A 24,485-nucleotide genomic window follows, 5' to 3' on the forward strand; every position below is an offset into this window, starting at 1 on the left:
AGCAAAGTTGGACAACCAGAAGGCAGAATTAAACACTGTTCAATGTGTACACCAAGGGAGGACCTCATGTTGTGTTCAATCTAGCTGGCTAGGAAACCCTTCTATTAGCCTCTTCTTGATGTTTGCACTGAATGAGCCATTACATTTTGAAGGCAACACTGAATTCAGTATTGATGCATTCACTTACCAACTTTTCTGCCTCCGGCAGAACAGTCTTTTACTAATGGCAGTGTACAAACAGCAGCCGCTGGCTTTATCCTCACTCTAAAGGAAACCTCGTGATATTGCTTCATCGCCATATTCCTTATATGTATGGGCCTCACTATAATTCCATTTTCTGTGTCCCGTTATAATTCTATTTTTTTGTGCCCATGCTCCAGAAGCATTTTCTAGATGATTGTTACTTGTTAATGGAAACCCTTTTGGTATGGTCCCAGGTAAAAACCTGTGCAGGATTGAAATGTGTTTTGAGGTATATTATGTTATAGTAAGATATTAGTATCTTAGCAAAGAGGAAATATCCATGTTGTTCTTTTGATTTGTAATGTTTTCACATATAGCACTTAGCTGGTATATCTTTCTACCTTTCAGAGAATGATTTGGCAGCTGAAAAAACATTTTAGATTCAGAATTTAGTAAAAGAGGCTTTACCAGTCCTTTTTACTGTTGTCGTATTCTTTTTGTTGAAAGCATATACTCTGGAGTTAACCAGTAAAATAAATGATTCCAGTTTTACTAAACCCATGGGTCCTCAGAGTCTGGTATATACTCAAACAATCATATACAACATATAAAATGCAGTAATTCTGATGATGCCTTTTTGGATCTAAAGAAACCCATATATTAGATTCCATAGTTGTTAATGGAGGGCTTTACGCAGTGGAATTATTTCACTGGCATTGACACTGTGAGAATACGGACCATTCATAACAATACAAATTCCATTTTAATGCTAATGGAAATTTTCAAAATAACTTTAAAAAATGTAAAATAAACCTTTAATATATGAAGTCCAAAGCAACTGAAAAGAATTTGAAGTGCTAGCACTTTTAAACACTGTATTTGAGTTATGATATGAGAGAGAGAAAAACATGGCAGTTGTACCTTTAGTGAGCAGCTGTTGAAAGTTTGCATATTCACTATTTTGAGCCTTTTTCAGTATGATAGACCAAGTCCTCTTGCATATTCTGGATTGTCTTTACTTAATTTTAACCTTGGCTCTTAAGCTGTAAAGTCTAGTTTATGTTTTTGCAATGGTCTACATGTCTGTTTTCTTTTATTTGTGGTTATACAATTAGTAATAAGTTGTGAAAATATGGTTAATGTGGGAATAGCTCAGATCAGAATTAGAAACTGCACTTGGCATGTATTCAATTCACTGCCTGGGGTTAAGGTCCAGAGCCATAGATAGAAGATCTTCACCTTCTCCTGGTATTTTAGCTTTACTGATGATTTGAAACCATAGCAGTTAATATGCTTTAGCCTTTGCTTTTACAGACGAGAAATGGATCTTATACTTATATCACCAGGTTTCAAAACTATTTACACTAAGTGGGATGGTTTACTACCTCAGGGGTAGTGCATTAAGCCTATTGCTCTTGAGAATCCATTTTCATCTCTTCTCTCCAATTGATGGGACAGATATGACAAGCCTTTAAAGTTGAGTGGAAATTTTCTGTGGGGTGGGCTGTTGTATTAAATTGTTCCTTACCACCACCATGGATGTTGTAAAGACTTGTGAGTAGGTAGCCTATGGCTAAGAAAAGAGATATATTGTCTGCGGTAGGGAGGCTGTAAGGTCTAATGTATAGGGAATAGTTTTCTTCCTCTCTGCCCATTATTTTCTTCTTTAAGTCATAACTCGAGTCCAACCACTCCAAAGAGGTTTTCTTGATTAACCAACACCAGAAAGTGTTAGGTTCTTCATATTGTGTAATGCTGTGAGGCCTTTATTTTTATTTTTATTTTTTGCTTAATCCCTTTTTCTCTTTCATCCAGCTCCCTGGAAGTCTTCTTTAAAGAGAATTCTATGGTCATAATACATGTAATTCCTAATTTGCACCAATATATTTTTATATTTAGGTTTACCATAACTAAAAATTTAGGTTAGTGTGTGTTATTTTGAGTGTTGTTTGCAAGGGATAGGGATTGCCTAATTAATATGTATGGTAACTTCCTTCCCCCCAATAATTCTTAGTTGAAAACACTGTAACCATTATGCTAAAGATGATTCATTTACCTCTTATTTCTGTTCATTTTTTAAATACTTAGAATTATAATAATATAGTGACTAAGAAAGATGTTATGAGACATTGATATATAATGTCAAAAGAAAAAATAAAATAAGCTTTCAAATTAAGTAACCACCACATTAAACACCATGGATTCTATTTTAAGGACCTATTTAGAATAAAAAGTAGAGTTTTGAAATGAGACAGAAGTTTCCAGTTTAAATTACTAATCAATAAATATTTTTAAATGAGTGTTCCTCTTTTACCTGCTGGAATTAGTTATATGCTCTAAATGACCCACTAAAGACATAAGAATTTGTTCTAGCTCAACTTTTCTGTCATTGAACTTATTTTAGTTTCTAGGATGCCCTCGTTTAGAATTTTTTAACAGCTCATGGACTTGGTCTCTGTGTTACCTTACCTCACCTCCAATCAAGGTGAGTTACTTAATTCTTAGAAAATCAATGACACATTTAACCATGTTTGTAAAGATCAGGAATTTTAGAGGAGAATTTAACATGCTTTCCTCTCCAGCTGTAGGTATGTAAGAGATCACAACCAAAACATTAAGATAACAATAGCACCAAAATTTTTCTGTAGACTCAAGAAATACTCCTCTAGAATATACATCCAGGCATGAGACAGCTTTCATTTATCACAGACTCCAAGAGAAACAGCAACTGATTTCACTTTTGTTGGCCCTACTGCTGACTTACAGATTTCTATGTGACTTTTAACAATATATTTCTGGGGAACAAAGTTCAATGTAGTCTAAATGCAAACATATGTTTCTGTATATTAAGCAAGTATCTTAATACATTATTATTACTTGAGCTAATAACAAATGGTCATCTGTCAGTGAACTAAAAAGGTACAAAGTTCATAGTAATTCTTAGATAGCTTAGTAATTACCCAGACAGCTCGTTAGAAAAGCTGTTTAAATATAGGATTATGAAATACACTGATGGCTATTTTACTCCCATGGAGTTTCAAAAGATTGTTAGTATATTTGTCCATAATTATACCCAAGTTCTCAGAGTCCTCATTAATGAAATTTATATTCTACACCAGAATTGATATCCTTATAAATTGTACTGACTCCTCCCCACCCCTGCCACCTAGCCCTTTGGTGTTGGTTGATAAACCCATACTTTGCTGCCTTTTCCTCAGTTATTCCCCTTTTTAAAAAATATTTTACATGTTTATTTTTAGAGAGAGGGGAAAGGAAGGAGAAAGAAAGGGAGAGAAACATCAATGTGCGAAAGAAACATGATCGGTTGCCTCTCTCACACCCCTAACTGGGGACCTGGCTCGCAACCCAGGCATGTGCCCTGACAGGGAATTGAACCTATGACCTTTTGTTTTGCGGGAGGATGCCCAACCCACTAAGTCACACCAGTCAGAGCTCTTCCCCCTTTCTTTAAAAAAAGAAGAAAATCACAAAATAGTATGGTGGTCTTTATGTTTGATTTATTTTTCAACAAATATTTGCCAAATAAAGACATTTCTTTGGCTTTTCTGGAAACTTCTTGAAGGAAAAGTGTGAAGAGGTGGGAGAGGAAAGAAATTAACTTCACAAAACCAGAAATTTTAATGTTTTTTAAATTTTCTAATTATTATTTCATTATATCATGCCTTTGTGTGTTCCTGGAAACACATACATGAGTTTACCATAGCAGCTGTGGTAGTTAATGGTAGTAAAAGTCATGTGCGGATATAACTAAACAAATATATATCTGTTCTCTTCTAATGAATTTATCTTTAACTGCCATCTTATAAAAAGCCAACTCTCAATTTGTTTAACTAGATTATTTTCAATAATACATACCTATATGATGCTATAGTATTACCTTTATAAAATGACTACTAGAACAAACTTTACTCTTCTAAGGTTTTACTTCTTTCCTAAAAATACTTAATTTCATGTATTTACATTTTGTGTTTTTATTTTCTAAGGTATTTGTAGTCATTTATCTGTTTAGTAATCAGAAAACCCCTACACATCTCCATTCTGATGTTAAATCACTATTCAGCTCCATTTTAAATGTTGCAGTTATTTCTTTGTTATCATAAATTGGTGATATGTTATAGATCACAATGCAAAATGTAGATGACTGGACATTAATTAAAGAAGCAAAAGAGTCTTTTCTACTCTAGGAAAGGTTTGTCTACTACTTAAATATGAGCATATTTTTCCTCCTCTAAAATACGGTTTCATTACCTGTAACCTGTTATCTTTACTGAGTCATCCTGAAGCATTATGGTATAGGCAACGTTTTCTTTTCCCAAGCATGGCTATAATTAGATAAAGATGTGTAGAGTAGCTTGGGTATTAGCAGATAATTTTGAAAGGCATATATGATCAAGTTTATAGAGTGAGATAAACATGTCATTAGCTAGAAATTTAGTGGTAATTTTCTATGTGTTTATAACATGTTTGATCAACAGCTGAGTTTTTATATCCTTTTAAGTCAGGGAGAACTGTACTCATTAAATTCACTTCTAATTTTTGTCACTTTATTTTCTACATTCAGTATATTTTTCTTGATTCCTTCTTGGGAGGCAAAGCTTCACAAATCAAGTAACTCCATTGTTTCAGTGATATTTATTGTTCTTGTCATTATTAACTCCAATATTGTTGTGACATTAATTAAAATTGTAGTACTAAGTGCTGCAAGATATTTGAGGTTAAAACTGTAATAATAGATCACTAGATCTTAACATCACGGTATTTAGTTTTTGCTTTAACTATGGACTCTGATGCTTACTAATAGAGCTGTTCTAACTTCGAAGAAACATCACAGAAATTTATACTGAAAAGATAAATAAGGGTGTGATGCCAATAAGATAACTTGGATATATAGGTAATGAAGATATGAGATAATGTGAATAAAGCCCAATTAAGCTAGCTATAGATTCTTGTCTCAGATTCCTCATGGCATGAAGTAGGGTGTAGTTGTTTAGGTGAGTACTTTGGTGATATGTATTCTATTAAGACATTCTTGAGGAGTCTTGCATTGTAATGTTGATCCAGAAAAGTCCTTTTTGTTATTAATCTCATAACCCTAAATTTTGCATTGTAGAAGTAAATCATGCCAATAAAAAAGGATTTGTTTATTATACCTATTTAGTACCTAGTACATAGGAAGTTAGAAGTCAGCGTATCTGCTCTTCCTAAACAAAAGTTTGTTAACAGAACCACCCAACACCTTAGTGAAATGAGCTGGTTGCACTGTCTGCTGCTAGTGGAGAAAATGGGTCTCCCCTTGGGAATTTCTTCCCCTAGTTTCACGGGATGTTTAGTAACAGTAATCATTTCCATGTGTAAGTTGTGTTCTTTTTTTTTATTTAAAGATTTTAGCAGTAACACTAATCAGCACTAGGAATTTAGACATTTAATGAGTATTTGTTGAATTGAATTTACACAGCTCCTCCTATTTCGTTATAAGCCTAGGTAAAATGCATTTTGTATACAGATTAATATGAACAGTAAAATACCTAGTATGTACTTTTGATTTTAAAGTACCTCTCTGTTTGCATCATTTCAATATTTTTGCAAGCTTCAGGCTGCTAAATTAGGCTGCCATATCTTCAGTCAGCAAAATTCCATTGGTGTATCTGCCTACACAAGATAACCATACTTTACTCTAGCATAGGAAAAATTTCCCATTCTCCTCTTTTTCTTGCCTACAACTCTGCTTCCCTTTATTTTATGTAGCTTTAGGAACGGCTGAAAAAAAAGAATTTCCTTTGAAAATGAGTGTATGATTTCAAAGTGTTTTGATATATTTCCTACCATAATTTTCTCCACTATTAACAGAAGACCCCCAAAATTAGAAACACATAAGGAAATGCTGTTAAAGGTTGATAAAGGTTGTTGCAGAAAATTTTCTCTTTCCTCTCATAATAAAATTAGTGATGTATGTTATTGTGTAGTATGTTTTCTCATTCCATCTCTTTGTATTTGAAATTGGTAAATTCTCCAGCATTTCCCCTCATAGTTTACGTGTGTTTTTCAAAATGACCTCTTTATACTCATATACCCTCAGTTTTTTAAAAAAGACTTTATTTATTTATTTTTAGAGAGAGGGTAAGGGAGGGAGAACAAGATGAGGAGAAACATCATTGATTGTCTCTTGCACGACCCCAACCAGGGATTTGGCCTGCAACCCAGGCATGTGCCCTGACCAGTAATTGAACCAGCTACCTCAGTGAGGGGCCACTCCTGATCTACTGAGCCACACCAGTCAGGGCTACCGTCAGTTTTTAAAAAAATGTCTCTCTTCCCCCCTCCCCATTTATAGATCTATGTCTATACCCACATATAAAATATACCTATGAGCATATATACATATATATTCATATTCAGAATATTATTTTCTTAACCATATGTGATATGGGTAAGTTGCTGACATGGTGCACTGTTAACACTAAAAATTTAAGTGCGTATTTTCTAAAGACAAAGATATTCTCCTTTATAACCATATACAATGATCAAAATCAGGAAATTAACAATGACATTTTTATCTAGTCTATAGACCTTATACAAATTTCATCAATTTTCCCCCAATAGCAAAAAGAAAAAAGATCATCACCCAGGATTCAAAGTAGGAACATGAATTACATTTAAGTTTTTATGTCCCTTTAGTCTCCTCTAAGATGAAACAATCCCTTAATCTCTTTGTTTTTCATGACATTGTCATTTTTTAAGAATGTAAGCCATTTATTTTGTAGGATATTCTTTCAACTCAGGATTTTTTGATGTGTTCTTATAAATAGATTATTACATATTTTTGGCAGAAACATCACAAAAATGATGTTTTGTCCTAAGTGATTAGATCAAGAGGTGCATGATGTCTCTTTGTCACATTACTAGTGATATTAACTTTGATCACTATCCTCATGTTTTCATTTATTTATTTTTTTTACTGGTTTATTGAGGTATAATTAACATACAACAAATAGCACACATCTACCTCCAGTTTTTAATGTAACTGGTGAGCAAAGTTATTGACCTTAAGAGTGTAGCTGTGCAAATTCTTTGTTTGAATTATTAGAACTTTATGAAATGTCAGGGCCATGTGCTAGCATGGTTTGTCAACAAAGACAGTGTAGGTTGTACCTGTTATAAGGGGATGATGAATAACTCGTGTAAAAGAAGAATGGATTCTCTGACTTTGGAGTCTTTATCTAAACTGAGTGTTGGGTAACTTTGTTGTGACCATGGCCTTTAAAATGTGGCTTCCTCATCTCTAGCTACGTTTGCTGTCATGAGTTATATTAGTAGCCTACTTTCAGAACAGTCTTGTGGATAAAAACAAGCTATTATAGATGGTGAAGATGAAATAGATTATAGACTGTGTATCAATTTATAAATTAAATTTTAATTTATAAAGCAAATAAAGACTTCATTTAATATTAGATAGCTAAGGATTATTATTATTAAGGTTCTTTGGTCTATGTGTTTCTTATAAGAGTACACAAAAATTAGAATTTCAGAGTGGGAAGAGATCCTAACTATCACAATGTAGAGCTTTCCAAGTTGTCTGAGATAATGAGCTTCTTAGCCTCCTGAGCAGCTGGGCTGGCCCTGGGATGCCTGGAAACCTTGTGCTGGTTACTTGTGCTGCAAACAGACGTGTCTGTGTATCCTAGTATGCTGTATAAATACTACTACCATTTGCTATGGCCATCATGACATGAAGGGATAAGGGGGCACTGATTTTACCCAACAACCCATTTAGAATTTAAATCTCCTCTTATGTGTCTTTGCTAAGTGGTGATTTATCCTAGACAACTATTACACAAATACTCGATAATAATTTATGTGTCAGGCACTGTGCTAGGCCTAAGGAATATAGCAATAAGACAGATAAGCTGCTATGTACTGAGCTTTTACATTCTGTTGGGAAAATACACAAAATTCAAATAAATGGATAAATGAGCATGGTGATTTTAGATTGAATAAGGTGCTATGGATGATGTGAACAGAGTGATGGAAGAGATATTAGGTGAGGTTGTTACCAAATTTCAGGGGTTCGCCACTTGGGGTGTTTTATTTAAAAATGAGACATGGTTGTTGCAGGGTAGTTTTATTTACTTGCAGCAAGTAAAGGAGACAGGAGATTCATATCTAAAGCTCTGCCTCCTGGAGAGGGAGGCTTAGCCATATACACTATTTGGTCAGTTTCATATTTTCTTTGCAGTTGGCTGCATTTACCAGGTTGGGTTCCTGTCAAGCTCATCCTGTTACAGTTGCATCTGCAAAGTACTGTGCTACATTTTAACATTTAACAAGGAAACATTTAGTAAGAACTGCCCAGACATTGAGACTTGTCTTATATAGAACAAGACCACTTTAGATGGGCTATTCAAAGAAGATATTTTTGAAGAGGTATCATTTGACTGAGACTGGCAGGGTTAGGGGTGAGCAGACTTCAAATAAGCTGGAAGAAGAGCATTCCAAGAAGAGGGCTTGACAAGTAAGTGCGTAGGGCTTGGGTGTAGGAAAAGATTCCTTGATTTTGAAGAATATAATGATGTATGGGTGGCTGGAGCATAGTGTGAAGAGGGGATAATGGTATAAGGCTCATCACATTCTTCTTGTACTTAGGAACACTAGATAGCTTGGGGGCCATTTTAAATAGTGAAATCACTAAGAAAAAGAATAAAAATGTAAAAAAACATGGTACTAAATCTATTCAAAAAGGACACATGTCCAGTTTGAGAGCTGAGACAGGAAGGTGGAACATTGCCCTATGAACATAACTGAGAACACGCACATCTGGCATTTCTCCACTGAGTGCGTGTACAGATCTACCAACGACCACTAACGTATCAGAGTATTGATACTGGGGTGACAAATAAATTTTAATGAGTAGGTGTATTTGCAAATGCAGATTATAACTGTTTTATTTTTGGAACCAATTAAAAAATTATTTTTGGAGGAGAGATGTGAGATAGACAAATATTTGATGAGTGATTCTTACATTACTTTCTATCTTGATACTCATTTTTAGGGGGGGGCAAATCATCCTATAGTTCTAGCTATTTTCTTTGTAGTCATTTGGTTCTCTTTAATAACTAATGCAACTGTACTTCTGAGGGTAGTCTTGAGTTCTTCATATGTCTGAAGACAGTTACCATCTCAATTAAAAAAGGAAAAAGGCAAATGAACTTTAAAACTTAAATAACAAAATAGCCTTCCGAGTAGAGGTAGATATCTTAAATAGACCGCAGAATTCACAAATCATAAAGGGAAAATTTATAATTTACATTATCAGTATGTTACATTAAAATGAAGAATTTTGACCATCAATATAAACCATAAAGAAAACAAAAGTATAAGCCACAGAGCAGAAGTACTGCAATGTAAATCATTGATAAGTGGTTAATATTAGGAATATATAAAGAATTGCTACATATTATTAAGGAAAAGACAGCCTAATAGAGAAATGGACAAAAAAATTAGTTACTTTATGAAAAAGGACTCATAAAGAATATAATCAGTTCTATTTAATGCTTGTTTTGAAAATATGAAAGTGTTTCAATGCAATATATTAGGGAATAATTTGGGCATAATGCAAATTTTACGTTTGCTTATGTGTGATTTCATCCTTGAGAAATATTAGGTGAATGCAGAAAACTGCACCTAGCTGAGGTGAGCCACATAGGAATATGAGAAAAGCACACAACTCAAACTTCTTTCAGCTACCCCAGTGCACCAAGTGTATTACGTGTCACCACCGAGTGTTAGAATTTTGTGTCTGATTTCAGATAACTCTCCTTCCATCACTTCACAATTACAAAAGTTTCAGCCTTTTCAATGTCCACTTTCTTAAGCGAACTTCAGGTCCTTTTCAAAGTAATATGCTGTGTTTATTTTAGTATTGTATGTATTTCTTAGTTATTTAACATGTATAAAACTGGGCTATTAGATTCCTACCTTTTAAAAAAAGTATCACTGACCCCTTTTGTTCTATAAGCTTGTGGTTTTTATTGCACAGCTTGCATAGCTCAGTGACTTTAGAGATACATGTTACATTTAGCAGAACAGACTGCACATACAATATGGTCCCTTTTATATGACGTTCAAAGACACGTAAAACTGAACTTATATATGAATGTGGTAAGACTAAAGGGGATGAAGGGAGAGACAGGGATGAGATTGGGGAGTGATACACAGAGTTCTTTCAAAAATTATATTTTTTTCTTCACCTGGATAGTAGGTATAATAGGTAATTGTTACTGCTTATTTTTATACCATACATATACTTTATTGAGATATAATTCACATAGCATATAACTCACACATTTAAAGTGTATAATTCAGTGGTTTGTAGTATATTCTGTTGTGCAACCATCACCACAGTTTTAGAGCATCTTTATCACCCCCCTCCAAAAAAAAATATACTCATTAGCAGTTATTCTCCTTACTCATTAGCAGTTATTCTCCATTTTCTCCCGAAACCCCAGACCTAGGCAACCACTAATCTCTCATCTGTCTCTGTGAATTTTCTGTTCTGCACATTTCACATAATCAGAATCATACAAAATATGGTCTTTTTGTTACAGGCTTCTATCATTTAGAATGTTTTCAAGGTGCATTCATGTTACATGTTTCAGTGCTTCACTTCAATTTATGGCTGAATAATATTCCATGAGTATACCATATTTTATTCATTCATCAGTTGATGGATATTTGGGTTGTTTCTTTTTTTGGCTGTTATAATAATGCTGCTTTGAACATTTATTTGTAATATTTTGTGTGGATGTACGATGAGGCCTGTCCAGAAAAAGTCCATCCATTGGTAATATAACAAGAACAATTTGCGTGACATCAATGTAACCTGGCAGCCAAGGAGAGTGGATTGGAATGCGCATGCATGAAAAATGATGATTTCACTGTACTAGTTAGTGGGGGCAGTAGACACTGTTGAGTGAGCATGTGTACTGTGTGGCTGTCGCATTCAAAATGACTGAGCGAGTAGAGCAATGGATCTGCATGAGATTTTGCGTTAAGCTTGAATATTTCTCCACAGAAACTATTCGAATGATTCAGAAGGCTGCAGCTATGAGCAACTGGTGATTGGCAGCTTCATCACGACAACATGCCCGCTCATGCATCACGTCTTGTGCAGAGCTTTTGGGTGAAACATAATATCACTCAGGTGACTCAGCCCCCCTACAACCCAGAGTGCCCTGCAACTTCTGACTTTTCCCAAAACTAAAATCACGTTTGAAAGGGAAGAGATTTGAGACCATTGTTGAGAACCAGGAAAATACGATGGGGCAGCTGCTGGTGATTGGGAGAACTGTGTGAGGTCCCAAGATGCCTACTTTGAAGGCAACTGGGGCATCATTGTCCTGTGTACAATTTTTCTTGTAACTTGTATCTTCTTCAATAAATGTCTCTTTTTCATATCTGGATACCTTTTGGACACACCTTGTATGTTTTCATTTCTTTTGAGTATATATCCAGGAATGGAATTGCTAGGTCACACGGTAACTCAATTTAACCTTTTGAGGAACTGCCAGACTGTCTTGCACAGCACCTGCACCATTCTACATTTCCACTAGGAATATACCTTATGTACTTCATGTTTTCCTTTTATCTACTCAGTACATTTTAATACTTGAAAAAAAATTAAAATATGTTTATTGATTTTAGAGAGAGGAAGGGGGAGGGGAGAGAAACACCGATGTGAGAGAGAAACATTGGTTGTCTTCCATATGCACCCCTGCCAGAGATTGAACCTGCAACCTAGGTGTGTACCCTGATTGGGCATCAAACCCCGAACCTTTTGGTATATGGGATGATGCTCCAACTAACTGAGCCACACCGGCCAGGGCATTTTAATATTATTATTATTATTTATTTTTTTTTGTAAAGATAGTAGGAACAGTTGAAGTGAGTTGCTATCTTTTTTTCTTTAAGTGAAGAAATAGATGTTGGGATGAGAGACTCTGCAAAGGTTGGATCCAGGAATTCTATTAGATGGTAAATTCTAGTTCAACGTTTGTAGCTCTGTATTAATGAATCTTTGTAGAACACTGGGTTAATTGTGGAGTAAGAAAACTTTCTCTTCAGCAGATTTCCCATATTTTCTTCTAGACCTCTCTTCATCCATTCTCTTTTCTTCTAGTGCTTCCTTTGTGCTTTCTCTCTGATGGCTTCATTGTACACATTCCCAATCACCTCTTACTTCTCCTTGCTTTTATAAAACTTTCCATTTTTTCAGTGTTTATCTCTTAGAGACAAGTACTTTATACTAACTATTGCCCGATGCTAGGTTAATGTTTTACAATACTCAAGGGATTTACAATGTAGAAGATAATTTCGTTCAGAAGAATATACTTTATGACATAATTTTAAACTTCTGGGGCAGGAATGTGTAGATACATCTGTTGTGTGTGTGTGGGGGGGGGTGGTGGTGGTAAGTAGCTCTTTATAATAGTACCCAGTAAACCATACATGTGACTTTCTGCTTCCTGTGAGGCTTATGACCTTCATTCTGACTATGCCTGACTCTACTTCTAAGTGCCTTCTTGTGTTAATTAGGCCTCTTGAGCCAATTAAGGGTATCAGATTATAGTGGACTTTTGGATATTTTTATATTTTTAGTTACTCAGTATCTTTTGAATACTTGTCCTGTATTTGGGAAAATACTGCTTTTGGTTTTGCATCCCCAAACCTAAAGACAATTTCTTTACCTTCTTTGTAGCCAGGGCTCAGGCATATGACACAGACCCAGAAAATCAGATGTAGTCACTTGAGTCTGGAAGAGAAAAGTGTGAAGAATGTGTGAGGTGGAATCTGTTCCTAGTAAAGGTGCCAGAGCTGGTGTAGAGATGGGTTTTCATAGGTGGTAAATGGTAGAGGTCTTATCCATAACATCCTTGGCTCCCCAGATGTGAGGTGTGGATTTAGTCCTAGTGGCAGTCTTATATGAAGATTTGGGTGTTGTTGCTGATTACATAAACATCAGGCCCTCCTGGGGATTCTATAAACTCTGTGATATCTTTCAGAAATCTCTCTTCTGCTTAAACTAATTAGGATTACCTCCCTTCTTTTTCTCTATTCCTTAGACTCTTGTTTAGCTGATGGTTAAATCCTTATTTAGATGATAAACAAGAGGCCAGATCTTACTTGGCTGGAGAAGGAAGGCCCACCCAACAGTTTCTCAGTTAGCCTTTAAAAAATGTTTTATGAACTATTGAAAACATACAGAAATTAGTCAATAATAAAAAATGGCTCCAGATTAAAGGAGCCTAAAGAGGTTGCCAGCTAAATGTAATATGAAACCCTGGACTGGATCCAGAACTAGAAGGGATAAAACGCTAGGACATTATTGGGCTGACTAACAAAGTTAGAGTACAAACAGCAGATTAGATAAAATTTATCACATCATGTTAAATTTACTGAAGTTGATAGCTATACTGTGATTATGTAAGGAAATACTGCATTTTTAGGAAATACTGAAGTCTTTAGGGCAAAGGGCCATGATTTATGTAAGTTACCCTCAAATGGTTCAGAAAGAAACTATATGTATATAATAAATGGATGTACATGTGCACACATACACATTGGATGGGAATGTTAACAATAGGTAAAAAGGTGAATTTGGTAAAGACTATATGGGTACCCTTTGCACTACTTTTATTTTTGCTATTCAGAAAAAAAGTTTGCAATTATTAAAACAAAAGCATAACCCAAATCTTACCATCCCATCGCATTGCTTTTCTTTGTCAAGCAATCTTTATGTTTGGCTTGGATTGTTCTGATAATTTTCTTTTTTTAAAAGGTATTTTTCAAATTAAAATTATTGGGGTGACATTGACTAATAGGATCATATAGGTTTCTGGAGTACATCTCCATAATACATGAGCTGTACATTGCACGTGTGCCCACCACCCAAAGTCAAGTCATCGTCCATCACCATAAATTTGCCCCCTTTTACCTTTTAACACCCTATCATCCCCTTCCCTCTGCTAACCGCCTTCCTGTTGTCTATTTCTGTGAATTTCAGTTTTATATTCCATATATGAGTGAAATCATACGGTTCTTAGCTTTTTCTGACTGACTTATTTCACTTAGCATAATATTCTCAAGGTTCATTCATGTTGTGTCAAGTGGCAGTACTTCATCTTTTCTGATGGCCGAGTAGTAGTCCATACTATATATGTACCACATGTTATTTATCCAACCCTCTATCAAAGGACACTCGGGTTGTTTCCACGTCTTGGCCACCATGAATAATGCTACAATGAACATGGAGCATGCATATATCTTTGGGAGTAGATGTTTTCAAGTTTTTTGGGTAGATACCCAGAAAAGGGATTGCTGAGTCATAAAGTAAGTCTATTCTTAATTTTTTGGGGAACTGCCATACTGTTTTTCATAGTTTACATTCCCACCAGCAGTGCATGAATGTTAGCTTTCTAACTGATCTCTCTGCTTCCGCCCATGCTGCCCTACAGTCATTTCTTTATTTATCTGGCAGTGATTCTTTTAAAACATAAGTCAGATAATGTCACTCATCTTATGGCTTACCTTTTCATCAGAAGTAAAAAAATCTGTCCTCAGCTAGAGTCTTCAAGGCCTGTATGCTTTGACCCACTTCAGCCTCTGTGTTACTTACCCCACCCTCCCCAATCAATTTATGCCACTCATTTCATCCCAGTTGAACTGGCTTCTTTGTTTTCTCCAGTAGGCCTAATATATACACCATTTAGGGGTTTTATATTTACACTTCTCCCTGCCTGGAACACTCGTTGCCCAGGTATCTGTGTGGTTCCCCCCATTTCAGCCTTTGCTCAACTCTGTCCTCAGAAGAGACATTATCATTGACCTTTCTAGTTAAAACGGCATTCCTCTTCCCCCTTCCCATTACACTCTTTTCCTCTTACCTGCTTTATTTCTATTTCTGTTCCATATTCTGTATGTGTTTATTGATTTTTTAACAAAATTAGAATGTAATCTTTTTGAGAGACAGACTTTGTTTTGTTCACTGCTGTATCCCCAGTGCCTGGCACATAGTAGGCTCTCAGTAAATGCTTGAGAATGCAAGGCATTTAAAAAGCTGCCTGAAAACTCATTGTATGTGAGTGCAGCTTCTTGGTTTTGGTAGTCTTTGCTGTACAGTGATGAGTTATAGGGAGGTCAGTTTGCCTGAGAAGTCTCTACCAATTTCCTGGCTAGAAAGAGGGAGAGAAGGTGGGGAGGTATGTAAGCCTGGTTCTTAGTGTTCTGGGACAAAGTGGAGCTCTTGTTCTGTTTTATGCTCTTTGTTCTTGCAGATATATGTGCTCCCCTGCCCTTTTATGGTCTTTGTAGTAGAATTTCAGTAAGGGGTGGAGGCAACAAATGTGCTCCTTCTACCAATCCAATTGGCTCTTACACTAGAGGTCAAGGCTTCTTGGACTCCAACAAAGAAGACTTCTGCTGAATCCTATATGATATTAGGAAACTACAATTGACTTGACAACTGAAAGTCCTTTGCTTCCATTAAGTGGTGCTTGGCAGCTGAGAAAGAAGAACTTCTCAAATGAGTGTCTCAGCCACTAGCCACTTGTGACTATTGAGACCTTATAAAATGTGGCTTATTTGAATTGAGATACTATAGGTGTAAAATATGTATCAATTTTCAAAGACCGAAACAGTGTAAAATATCTCAATAGTCTTCTAAAATATTGACTACATGTTGAAAATGGTAATATTTTGGACATATTGAATTAAAAATATTATTAAGATTAAGTTTATTTATTTTTGCTTTTTAAAGTTTAGCTACTAGAAATTTAAAGTGACATTATATGGATTGCACTATAATTTTTTTGTTCAGCGCTACTGCAGATTCAACAACGAAGGCAAACACACCTGTCAGTAGTGGTCATGGATCCTAGAAAGCCATGGAAAGATCAGTTAGCAGGTTGAATTTTTTTCCCCCAAAATAGGCACTCTCATGTTTAATCTTGCTGTTCCTCTAGTTATTATACTTTTGTGTACTTAGAAAAAAAGGTATTATCCTGGTCAGCTTCCAGCTTTATATAGATTTGAACTTACCAGTTTGTTCCATCTCCTTTTTTTTGAATGCTAAATTGCTAGTAAGACTCAAACCGAACAGAAGGTCTCCAAAATTTCACAAACTGTACTATTCTACTTAATATTAGCCTTCTAACCTAGATCAACTTGGATCCCAGGATTTTAGTTCTATAGAGTAATTCCAGAGGGTATGATGAGTAGTATGAAAATATCCTTTCACAGATTTAAGCATTTCTTCTAATTGCCTGAAAATAATCTATAGACATAACCTACTAGCTGAAAGAGAAATGGAGACTACTTCCTTTTGACTGTCCAATGAATAACCTTCATAATTATTGACTAGTACTGGATCAATTTTGCCTCAAAGCCCCATTGATTATACTATATTCTTATAGCTATATTGGCCTTTTACTTCTCCACAGAGGCACAGATTATAGTCAGTTTGGCATTCATTTTTAATTTTATGAAGAGTGTTTCAAATTAAAACCTATCCGATCACTCTCTCTCCTCTGAGACATTAATGTGGTCCTTATATAATTAAGCCATCCACCATTGAAGCCAATTAACAACTTCCAGAATAGGAATTTGAGGTTGAAAAAAAACTATTCCCAATTGCGATTCTTCAGCTTAAAGGATTAGGGAATTATAGTTCCTTGTTTCTGACTCATCTTTTATCAACATGCTGAAAGATGAAATTTTCCTTATTTCTCAGTCACATTCCTCTTTCCTTGTGTGCTTAGGAAGATAATTTTTCCTCAAGATCTGAAGAATTTGTCTTTTTTTTTTTTTGTAAAGGTTGAAAGATATCAGACTAGTAGTCAGATTTTTATGTCTATCTCCCATTTCCTTTCTTCCTCTTCTCTCTAGTTTTCTTAGTTATAATATTATTTTTAGTTCCACTATAGGTTATTTTTATAACATTAATATATTCTCTGATTTTGATTTCATCAACATCAGCTTGTATTTCTTGATTTTACAGATTTCTTGAGAAAGTTAGTATTCCCTCCTCTGTTATACTTTTAATTTTACATTTTAATTATTTTTTGAGAATAATTGTCTGGCTTTACCCTGGGGCACAGGTTTCAAACACAAGGCTCTGAGGGCCACATCTGGCCCTCTGCCTGGTTTCTGCCCAGCGGCAGTGCCCAGCTCTCACTTAACTGTTAAGGGTAGTTACATTTATACGGTCCTAAAATTACATTCGGCCCTTTGGAGGCAACCGAGAGGCTGAGGCTGATGTGGCCCCCGGTGAAAATGAGTTTGACACCCCTGCCCTAGGGGGTAAATGGTATTCTTCGCAGTGCCTGAGTGTGCTTATGGAAAGTATGGGGAGGGGCCAAATGGCCCAGGTGTTGCTCAAACCTTCTTGACCCATTTCCTATTGCTGTTCTCTGTCCAAACTTAGAGAATCTCCCAGTATTTGCTAGAAAAACTGGTTCATACTCTTGGTGCAACTCCTTCTCATTATTTAATTTGGATCTTCTCTTCTGTGGTATGTTTGTCAGGTAATCTCATTTGCTATGTTGTCCATAAATTTATCAAGATCTGATCTCTGACAGCCCCTACCCCTTTTTCAAGGTATCTATACCCTTTACTCTCCTATCAATTAGAATTTAGAAGAGGGGAGATTAAACACTTGTGCTTAGTCTGCTATCTTGAACCAGAAAAGCAAAAGTGATACTTGCTTTTCAGTTATCTTAAGTTGTTCATGAATATTTTTATGGTACTTCTATACTGTTCTGAGTGGTTTTACATTATCTATTTAATCCTTACATCAACCTTTCATGTAGATGGACATATATTATTTTTGTATTACAAATTAGGAAACTGAGGATTTGAGAGGCTAAGTAGGGATTTACTGGAGGTTACTTGCCTAAGTTTTCAGAACTGGGATAAAGATTATATAGCCCAGTCTTCCCAACTCAGTGTAGTTCTATTTTATTACATATTTTTGATTGGGTACAGGTTTATCAGTGTCCTCAAGTTTTAAGTCTTTCCCCCGTCTGTTCTGTTCTTCCCCCTCCATGGCCTGTGTACTGTATCTTTTTTGAATTAGAATCCCATCTGTCTTTACCAGGTCATACTCTCTGTCTTCTTTGAATGCCTTATTTTTTTCGATTATCAGATGATTGGGCTTTTCTGACTATTTTTCGGAGAAAATTAGGGTTCTTATGTGGGTTTCATTTTCCTGTAGGTTAATATATCTGTGCATGTATAGCTGCTCTTTATCTGTTAAATGAGAGTCAAACTTTTTTTAGTTAACATTTTTCACTTCTCATTCTTTCCAAAATCAGTCATGAAACTAGAGTGAAAAGTTCTTCTGTGTTGGCTGGTGTTAATACTGCTAGTCTGTAAATGCCACATATAGATATTTTGGTTGTATTAGTGTGATTGGATTCCTTAAGGCAGATTAGACATGAATCCTGGATACAGCACATATTGAATCATCCACACTTATTGTTTACTTGCCATACTTAGTTACCAGGTAAAAATCAGTCTGCAACAGATCTTTATCAAGAGTATTTGTGTCTTGACCTGGCTGGGTAGCTCAGTTGGTTAGAGAATCATCACCATAAGTTAAAAAAAAAGAATATTTGTGTCACAGTCCAATTCTATTCAAAGCTTAATTTTCCTGGAGATCTTGGAGGTTGACTAGACTATACTTGTGATTTATGTGATGATGTAGCCTTATATAATAGACTAGGGTTTGTGTCATACATATGCCTCTTTTTTTTTCTGGAAGGAACACACACGCACACATGCACACACAGTTACTTCATTGAGGCTATGTTTAGATTCAGGTGTGTTGAGTTATACAAATCCAGGGTGCACCATTCATAACACACTATGTGAATGGTGCCTTCTAGGTTGTGCAAAAGGTAGCCCTGCCGGACTTATCTAATTTAAGAACTCATAGAATATAATTTAATGGAATCATTTTAAGTTTGTGAGTCTTTGTTCAGCTTGTGTTTTGACTCACTGTAAAGTGTTTTGTCTTACTTTTTTGTTATTCAAAGTTTAAAAAAATACCATTTGTTCTACTGCCCACTTACCTCACAGAGAAGATTATTTGATTTAAAAAAATTGTTGTTGAATTCTTCGGAGAGAAGTTATTATGACTACAGTGTACACCAGCTGTAGATGGTAAGTATTACCAGAGTCCCTGCTCATAAATACAAAAAACATCTTTATAGTTATGGAATTTGGAAATGAGCCTTACATAGTTGTTATTACATAGCGGTACTTGATTATTTTTAAATTGTGCTTAGATACTGTAAGTGACACACAGTTTATTCTTGTATTTTTATTATTATATTACTAATATTTTTCATACAAACAACTGTAAATCTACTTTTGCCCCACCCTGTGTGTGTATTACACACTGTACTATTTTCAAGTTGATTTTCAATTAGCTTTTAATATAAAAAATATAAAATAGGAAAAGATTACAAAGTTTAGAACTTCTCTGAGCTTTTTTGTGAATATTATCTTCAGCTACATTTAATTCATTGTCTTTTTAAAATTATAAGTTGTATTTTATATTCTTGGAGTAATAATGTGGAATTTGTACAGATTTCTGGAAAATGTATGTTAAAAAATCCAAACGAAAGCTATTCCCATTCATCATCTCTTTCTTCTGTGTCCCCTAGTGGTGCCTGGCTTTACACATAGGTACATAATAAATGTTTGCACTGTACTGAATTGAAGTTTTTACTGTGGGTTTGAAAGTAGCCCTGTGAAAGAGCTGAGAAAACAATTGACCACAGTTGATGTGTAGCCCAAGCTATTGTTTAGTCTTAAGGATGGACTATTCTGATTTTTGACTTGCAGGATTTTTAATGTCCCTGGTTGTTTCCGACAGACTAGTCAGCTTTGATTCCCCTAGATTATTTGGTTGTGGTGTTAAACAGGATGGAGGATGCTGGGAATAAGACCTGTCTTGAAATGCTTGCTTCTGTTTAGCACTGGTGTCCACTGGTCAATTAACTACTAACAGCTCTATTAAAGGTGTTTTAAAAGTAAGGCAAAACTTTGCCCTCTCCTCTTACTAAACCTGTAGCATCTGGCAGTAGAAGAAAGTATAGTAGGACTTACTGGCACCATGGTGCAGAGCATTGAAAAATTCCATATTGTGACAACACATCAAAATAAATTGCTGTCAACAGACCAAAACACCAAGTGCTGTGATTCTGTCTGACGTGTGAAGATTCAGACAGGCTGTCTTGACAAGTTGTGGTAGAACACCTGCATTTGACAGAAGACAGTGATATAAATCTGATTTGCCTGATATGAAGCACCTAGATATAGTTAATGCTGGTGACAATAAGTCTGCATAAAATTTCCAAGACGTGAGTCTGATTTTATTTCCTCTATTATGTGGTTATTATTTTTTTGGTCACATTTTGATACTCAGTTTCTGTTTGTATTCATAGTTTGTCTTTGAAATACAATTGCAAATAAGTTTTGAAAAGTGTAACAAATTAAAGTTTAAGTCAGTCTTTTTTTTAATAACATTGTAGAAGGCAATAGTACTGCAGTTGCTCAAAGCAAAAGAAAAGCAATGTAATTTTATTTTGTACTACTAATAAAAGTAATCATAGTTGAGGCTATATTAATTTTGTAACTTACAGCCAAAATATTGAAAACAGTGGGTTAAAAGTCATCAATTACTATCTTATCTTAAACTGTATTTGGCTTTAAAACCTCCAAAGGAGGTAAAATCCTTGACTAGGTGGTTAATTTTTACCTTTCATTACCAATAAATGATAATTTTTTGTACTACAGGCATATATCACAGCTCACTGAAGAATGTGTAAAACATATCATAGCCTTGGAATTTAATTATGGAACTTCCTACTAGCCTCTCTGTTTCAGTTCTTCATGTGACCACAGATACTTCACTCTGACAGTGGTAAGCTAGTAAGAAATACATAGAGATAGATATTTCAATTATTTTTTCTAATTACATCTTAAGATTTAAGAGATATTAATAATGGACTTTCATTGAAAGAAAGAATCCTTTTAAAAGCAAAGGATTCCTATAGAGGGTTTAGATTATTATATCATTTCTGAAAATTTAAGACAAAAATTGGAAATGAAGACAAGGTAGAGTTAATTGTCTTCATTCTTTTATAGTCATTAAGTTGTTTGTAGCATTCATGGTAAGACTTGTCATTGTCCAGTTGTAGAAATATATTGGGTTTTCCCTGTTTTCTAAGATGCTATTATTTCTTCTTTATTTTTAAAATCCCATTTGAAGATTAGTTTCGAATTATAGCCAATTGTTGCTCTATGTTGTTGAAAAACATAGAGAAAGTATTCAAGAACTCTCTAAAGCTGAGAAATTTTGAAAATCGCACTGTCCACTATATAGTTTTTTAAGGTATAAAATATTATTTTTTAAAAATTACCATTCATTCTTGGCTCTATTGTTATTTTATCCCTTAAAGGCTGCTAATGAGAAATAGAGCCTCATTATGATTTTAAGGATGAGAGAGGAAGGCTTTTAATTAATGATATGTAAATGGTCTTGAATTGATTATGTTAGAATATCAAGAGAGATGGGTAGAAGCTGTGGTGTAATATATTTTAATTAAGAATTAATTAAAAATGATGGCAATTTCATAAAGCCTCACAGAAAATAGTGGAATTTACTTTCTGTCAGGAGTAAATTAGCCTGTGATTAAATAAGGGGCCTGCATTAATAGTGGAGTTATTTTTAAACTGTGCTACGAAGAATTATGTAATTTTTCCTAAATAAGTAAAATTAAAATTTAATATTTAAAGGTGGGTTGTAAACAATGGCAGGGAACTAATATACGGATGAACCTAATTTATTGTTCCTTTGTTAGTAAAATTTTGTGTAAATACTTTTAACTTCAGCACATACACTGTGTAGCTTTAAAAGAATGGACTTTTGTTGTATTGCCTGATTTAGTGGTGGGTTAAGAAGTGCTTGTTACAGTGTTTGTTCTTGACAGTGTTTTTTTCTCTAAGTCTGTTGTACAGATCTGGGAAAATTCTATACTGATCATCGAAAATTATTTTTAAAGGATATACTTTTATAAAATTTTATTCTCCAGAGTTTAAAACCTTTTCTTACCTAAATGTTGTTTTTCATTGTACTTACTAATACTTTTAGTGTAGGTGATAGTACCTCTTTAGAATCTCTTTGTGTATATATATATTTCTTCACGTTGAAACCTGATATTTCCCTGAACATGTTTTATATTCAGATCTAACAGGCAACCTATCTTTCTAAATAATTTTTTCAGTAGTTTAGAACAGGTTTTAAAAGGAAACTATGTTTGAATTTAACATGAGTTGTAATTTGACCATAGTATAAGAAAGCCTGTATAATCTAGTAAATGCATATACTTCATTAATGTTTTCCTATACATTCATACAGGGTATCTTCTCACTGTTATAGCTTATTGTATTGGATTATTATTTAAAATGCCACATAATACATTGTGACATCCTCAGCCATAATTCTGTACTTCATACTTAATGAAACACACCCTAATGAGTAGTTGAGTTTGGGGATTTTATAGTCCTTCATCTAAGCACTTGTATAATTTGGGTATACACTGTGGTTTTTTAAAAAATTGTTTTTTGCTAGATAGCTAAAAAAATAATGCGAATTTTTCTTTGTCAGTAACTATTACCATTCATTAAGTCTACTGCTTATGTTTGCCCATTTAGCAAGTATGTTTCTTATATGAGAAAGTTCATAGTATGGCCATATTTTGTGAAGCCACTATGATATTTGAAAGTAAAATATACAGTTGTGGGAAAGGTGGGGAAAATGAACATTTCCTTGTTTGCTCTGCAAATGCCTATTATTCCTGCTGATTATTAACACTTTAAAATTTACCCATCATATAGTATATAAAAACCTGTATGTTATAAAAAATGTGTTATGACTCTGTGTATTTACTTTTATTCACTTGTGCATACTACTCAGATTTTATGTGCCTCTATGTGTTGTGCTATTCATTGCTTTCATCTTAATGCTAATTTTAAGTCACAAAGATAGTTTTAAAAAGACTGAACTTAACATGTATGTTAATATGACTCTTTTAAAGGGAAGATGTCTTTTTTTGGATGATAGTTTTAAATAATGCTTTCTATGTTAGTTAGGTTTTGGAATAATTTGATATGTCATGTGGTTTTTAAGAAAGTTTTAGAAGGGTAAATGTCAATAGTTCATTACTTCCTTGATGAAATTTCTGTGGTACCTACTTTGGATTGATCAGTCTGTCTTTTAAAAAAAAAAATTGAAAATGATGCTATATGTTTTTATTCTGAAGTTTAGAAAGTAGAAAATAGTGATTAAGAGATTGAACAGTAGATGATTGGGAGAAAGTTAAGGGATTTGGGAGATATTTTAACTGGAAAAAAGAAGGCTAAAAGGCTAAAGAATTTTTGTAAGATCTGTGCTAAGTATATGGTTTCTGTACACTAATTATTATTTTTACCTTATAATTTATATTTATTTTTATATTTATCAATTATAGTTGAACTGCAAGGAAATGAAGCAGGAAAGATTGTGGTTGGCTTCCTGGAAGAAGCCAGCCACAATCTCAACCACTAGTGTGAGAATAACTGCTCAGTTAGAGAGTCTCTGCTCAGATTAGTCGCTCGTGGATATGTGCTAGATATGCCTGTCATCAGTGATCTTGACCAACAGCTTGCTCAAGGGCCCTCCTTTTCTATTGTTCCATCTTCCTTTATTGATCTTGTATTTCCAAGGAATATATACCTTTAATTCCATGAGAACGAAATATCGTAATTTGCTTGTGGTGCTTGGCACAGGACACTTAGGCTTCTGTTCGTTGTTTTCCTAGTGGCTGAAAGGAAAAGGGAACTCTGTGGTAGTCTCTAAGGTTAAGACTGTTGGATTAGGCCTTCCTGGTTTGTAAGGAAATTCACAAGATCTGGAAAAATAATATAGAGACATATTATGATAGAATTTAAATTAGAATCTATATGATAAATGAAATTTGACTAATGATTTATTTTTTTAATATTCCTTGCTTACTAGAGAAAGGGAGACAAATTCACAAGAATCTCTGATCTCAACATTGCTTTCTGTAGCCAGCTGTTGTAACAACTATATATACTGTTTATTGAGAACTTATTGTTTGCCATGCCTTGTATTACATGTACTAGTTCTTTTAGTCTTCATAACAACTCTAAGATGTAGGTCA

The 24,485-nt window shown here is 34.6% G+C and overlaps 1 protein-coding gene across 3 annotated transcripts in view; it reads left to right on the forward strand.

Annotated features, from left to right (window-relative positions):
* The window catches only part of LOC128780483 (pre-B-cell leukemia transcription factor 3), a 110,941-nt gene that overhangs the window by 39,534 nt on the left and 46,922 nt on the right, over positions 1 to 24,485 (forward strand). Inside the window, exon 3 of one of the 3 annotated variants that reach the window (XM_053920694.2) lies at positions 21,058 to 21,104. The exons of 1 other annotated variant lie outside the window; for it this stretch is intronic. In XM_053920694.2, coding sequence (XP_053776669.1) covers positions 21,058 to 21,089 — 32 coding nt within the window. In that variant the 3' untranslated portion in view covers positions 21,090 to 21,104. Of the gene's footprint in view, positions 1 to 11,272; positions 11,661 to 21,057; positions 21,105 to 24,485 lie in introns of those variants that run through there. One more of the 3 variants, XM_053920690.2, reaches the window with a different exon arrangement.

This window comes from Desmodus rotundus, chromosome 1 (genome assembly GCF_022682495.2).
Source record: "Desmodus rotundus isolate HL8 chromosome 1, HLdesRot8A.1, whole genome shotgun sequence".
Lineage (NCBI taxonomy): Eukaryota > Metazoa > Chordata > Mammalia > Chiroptera > Phyllostomidae > Desmodus > Desmodus rotundus.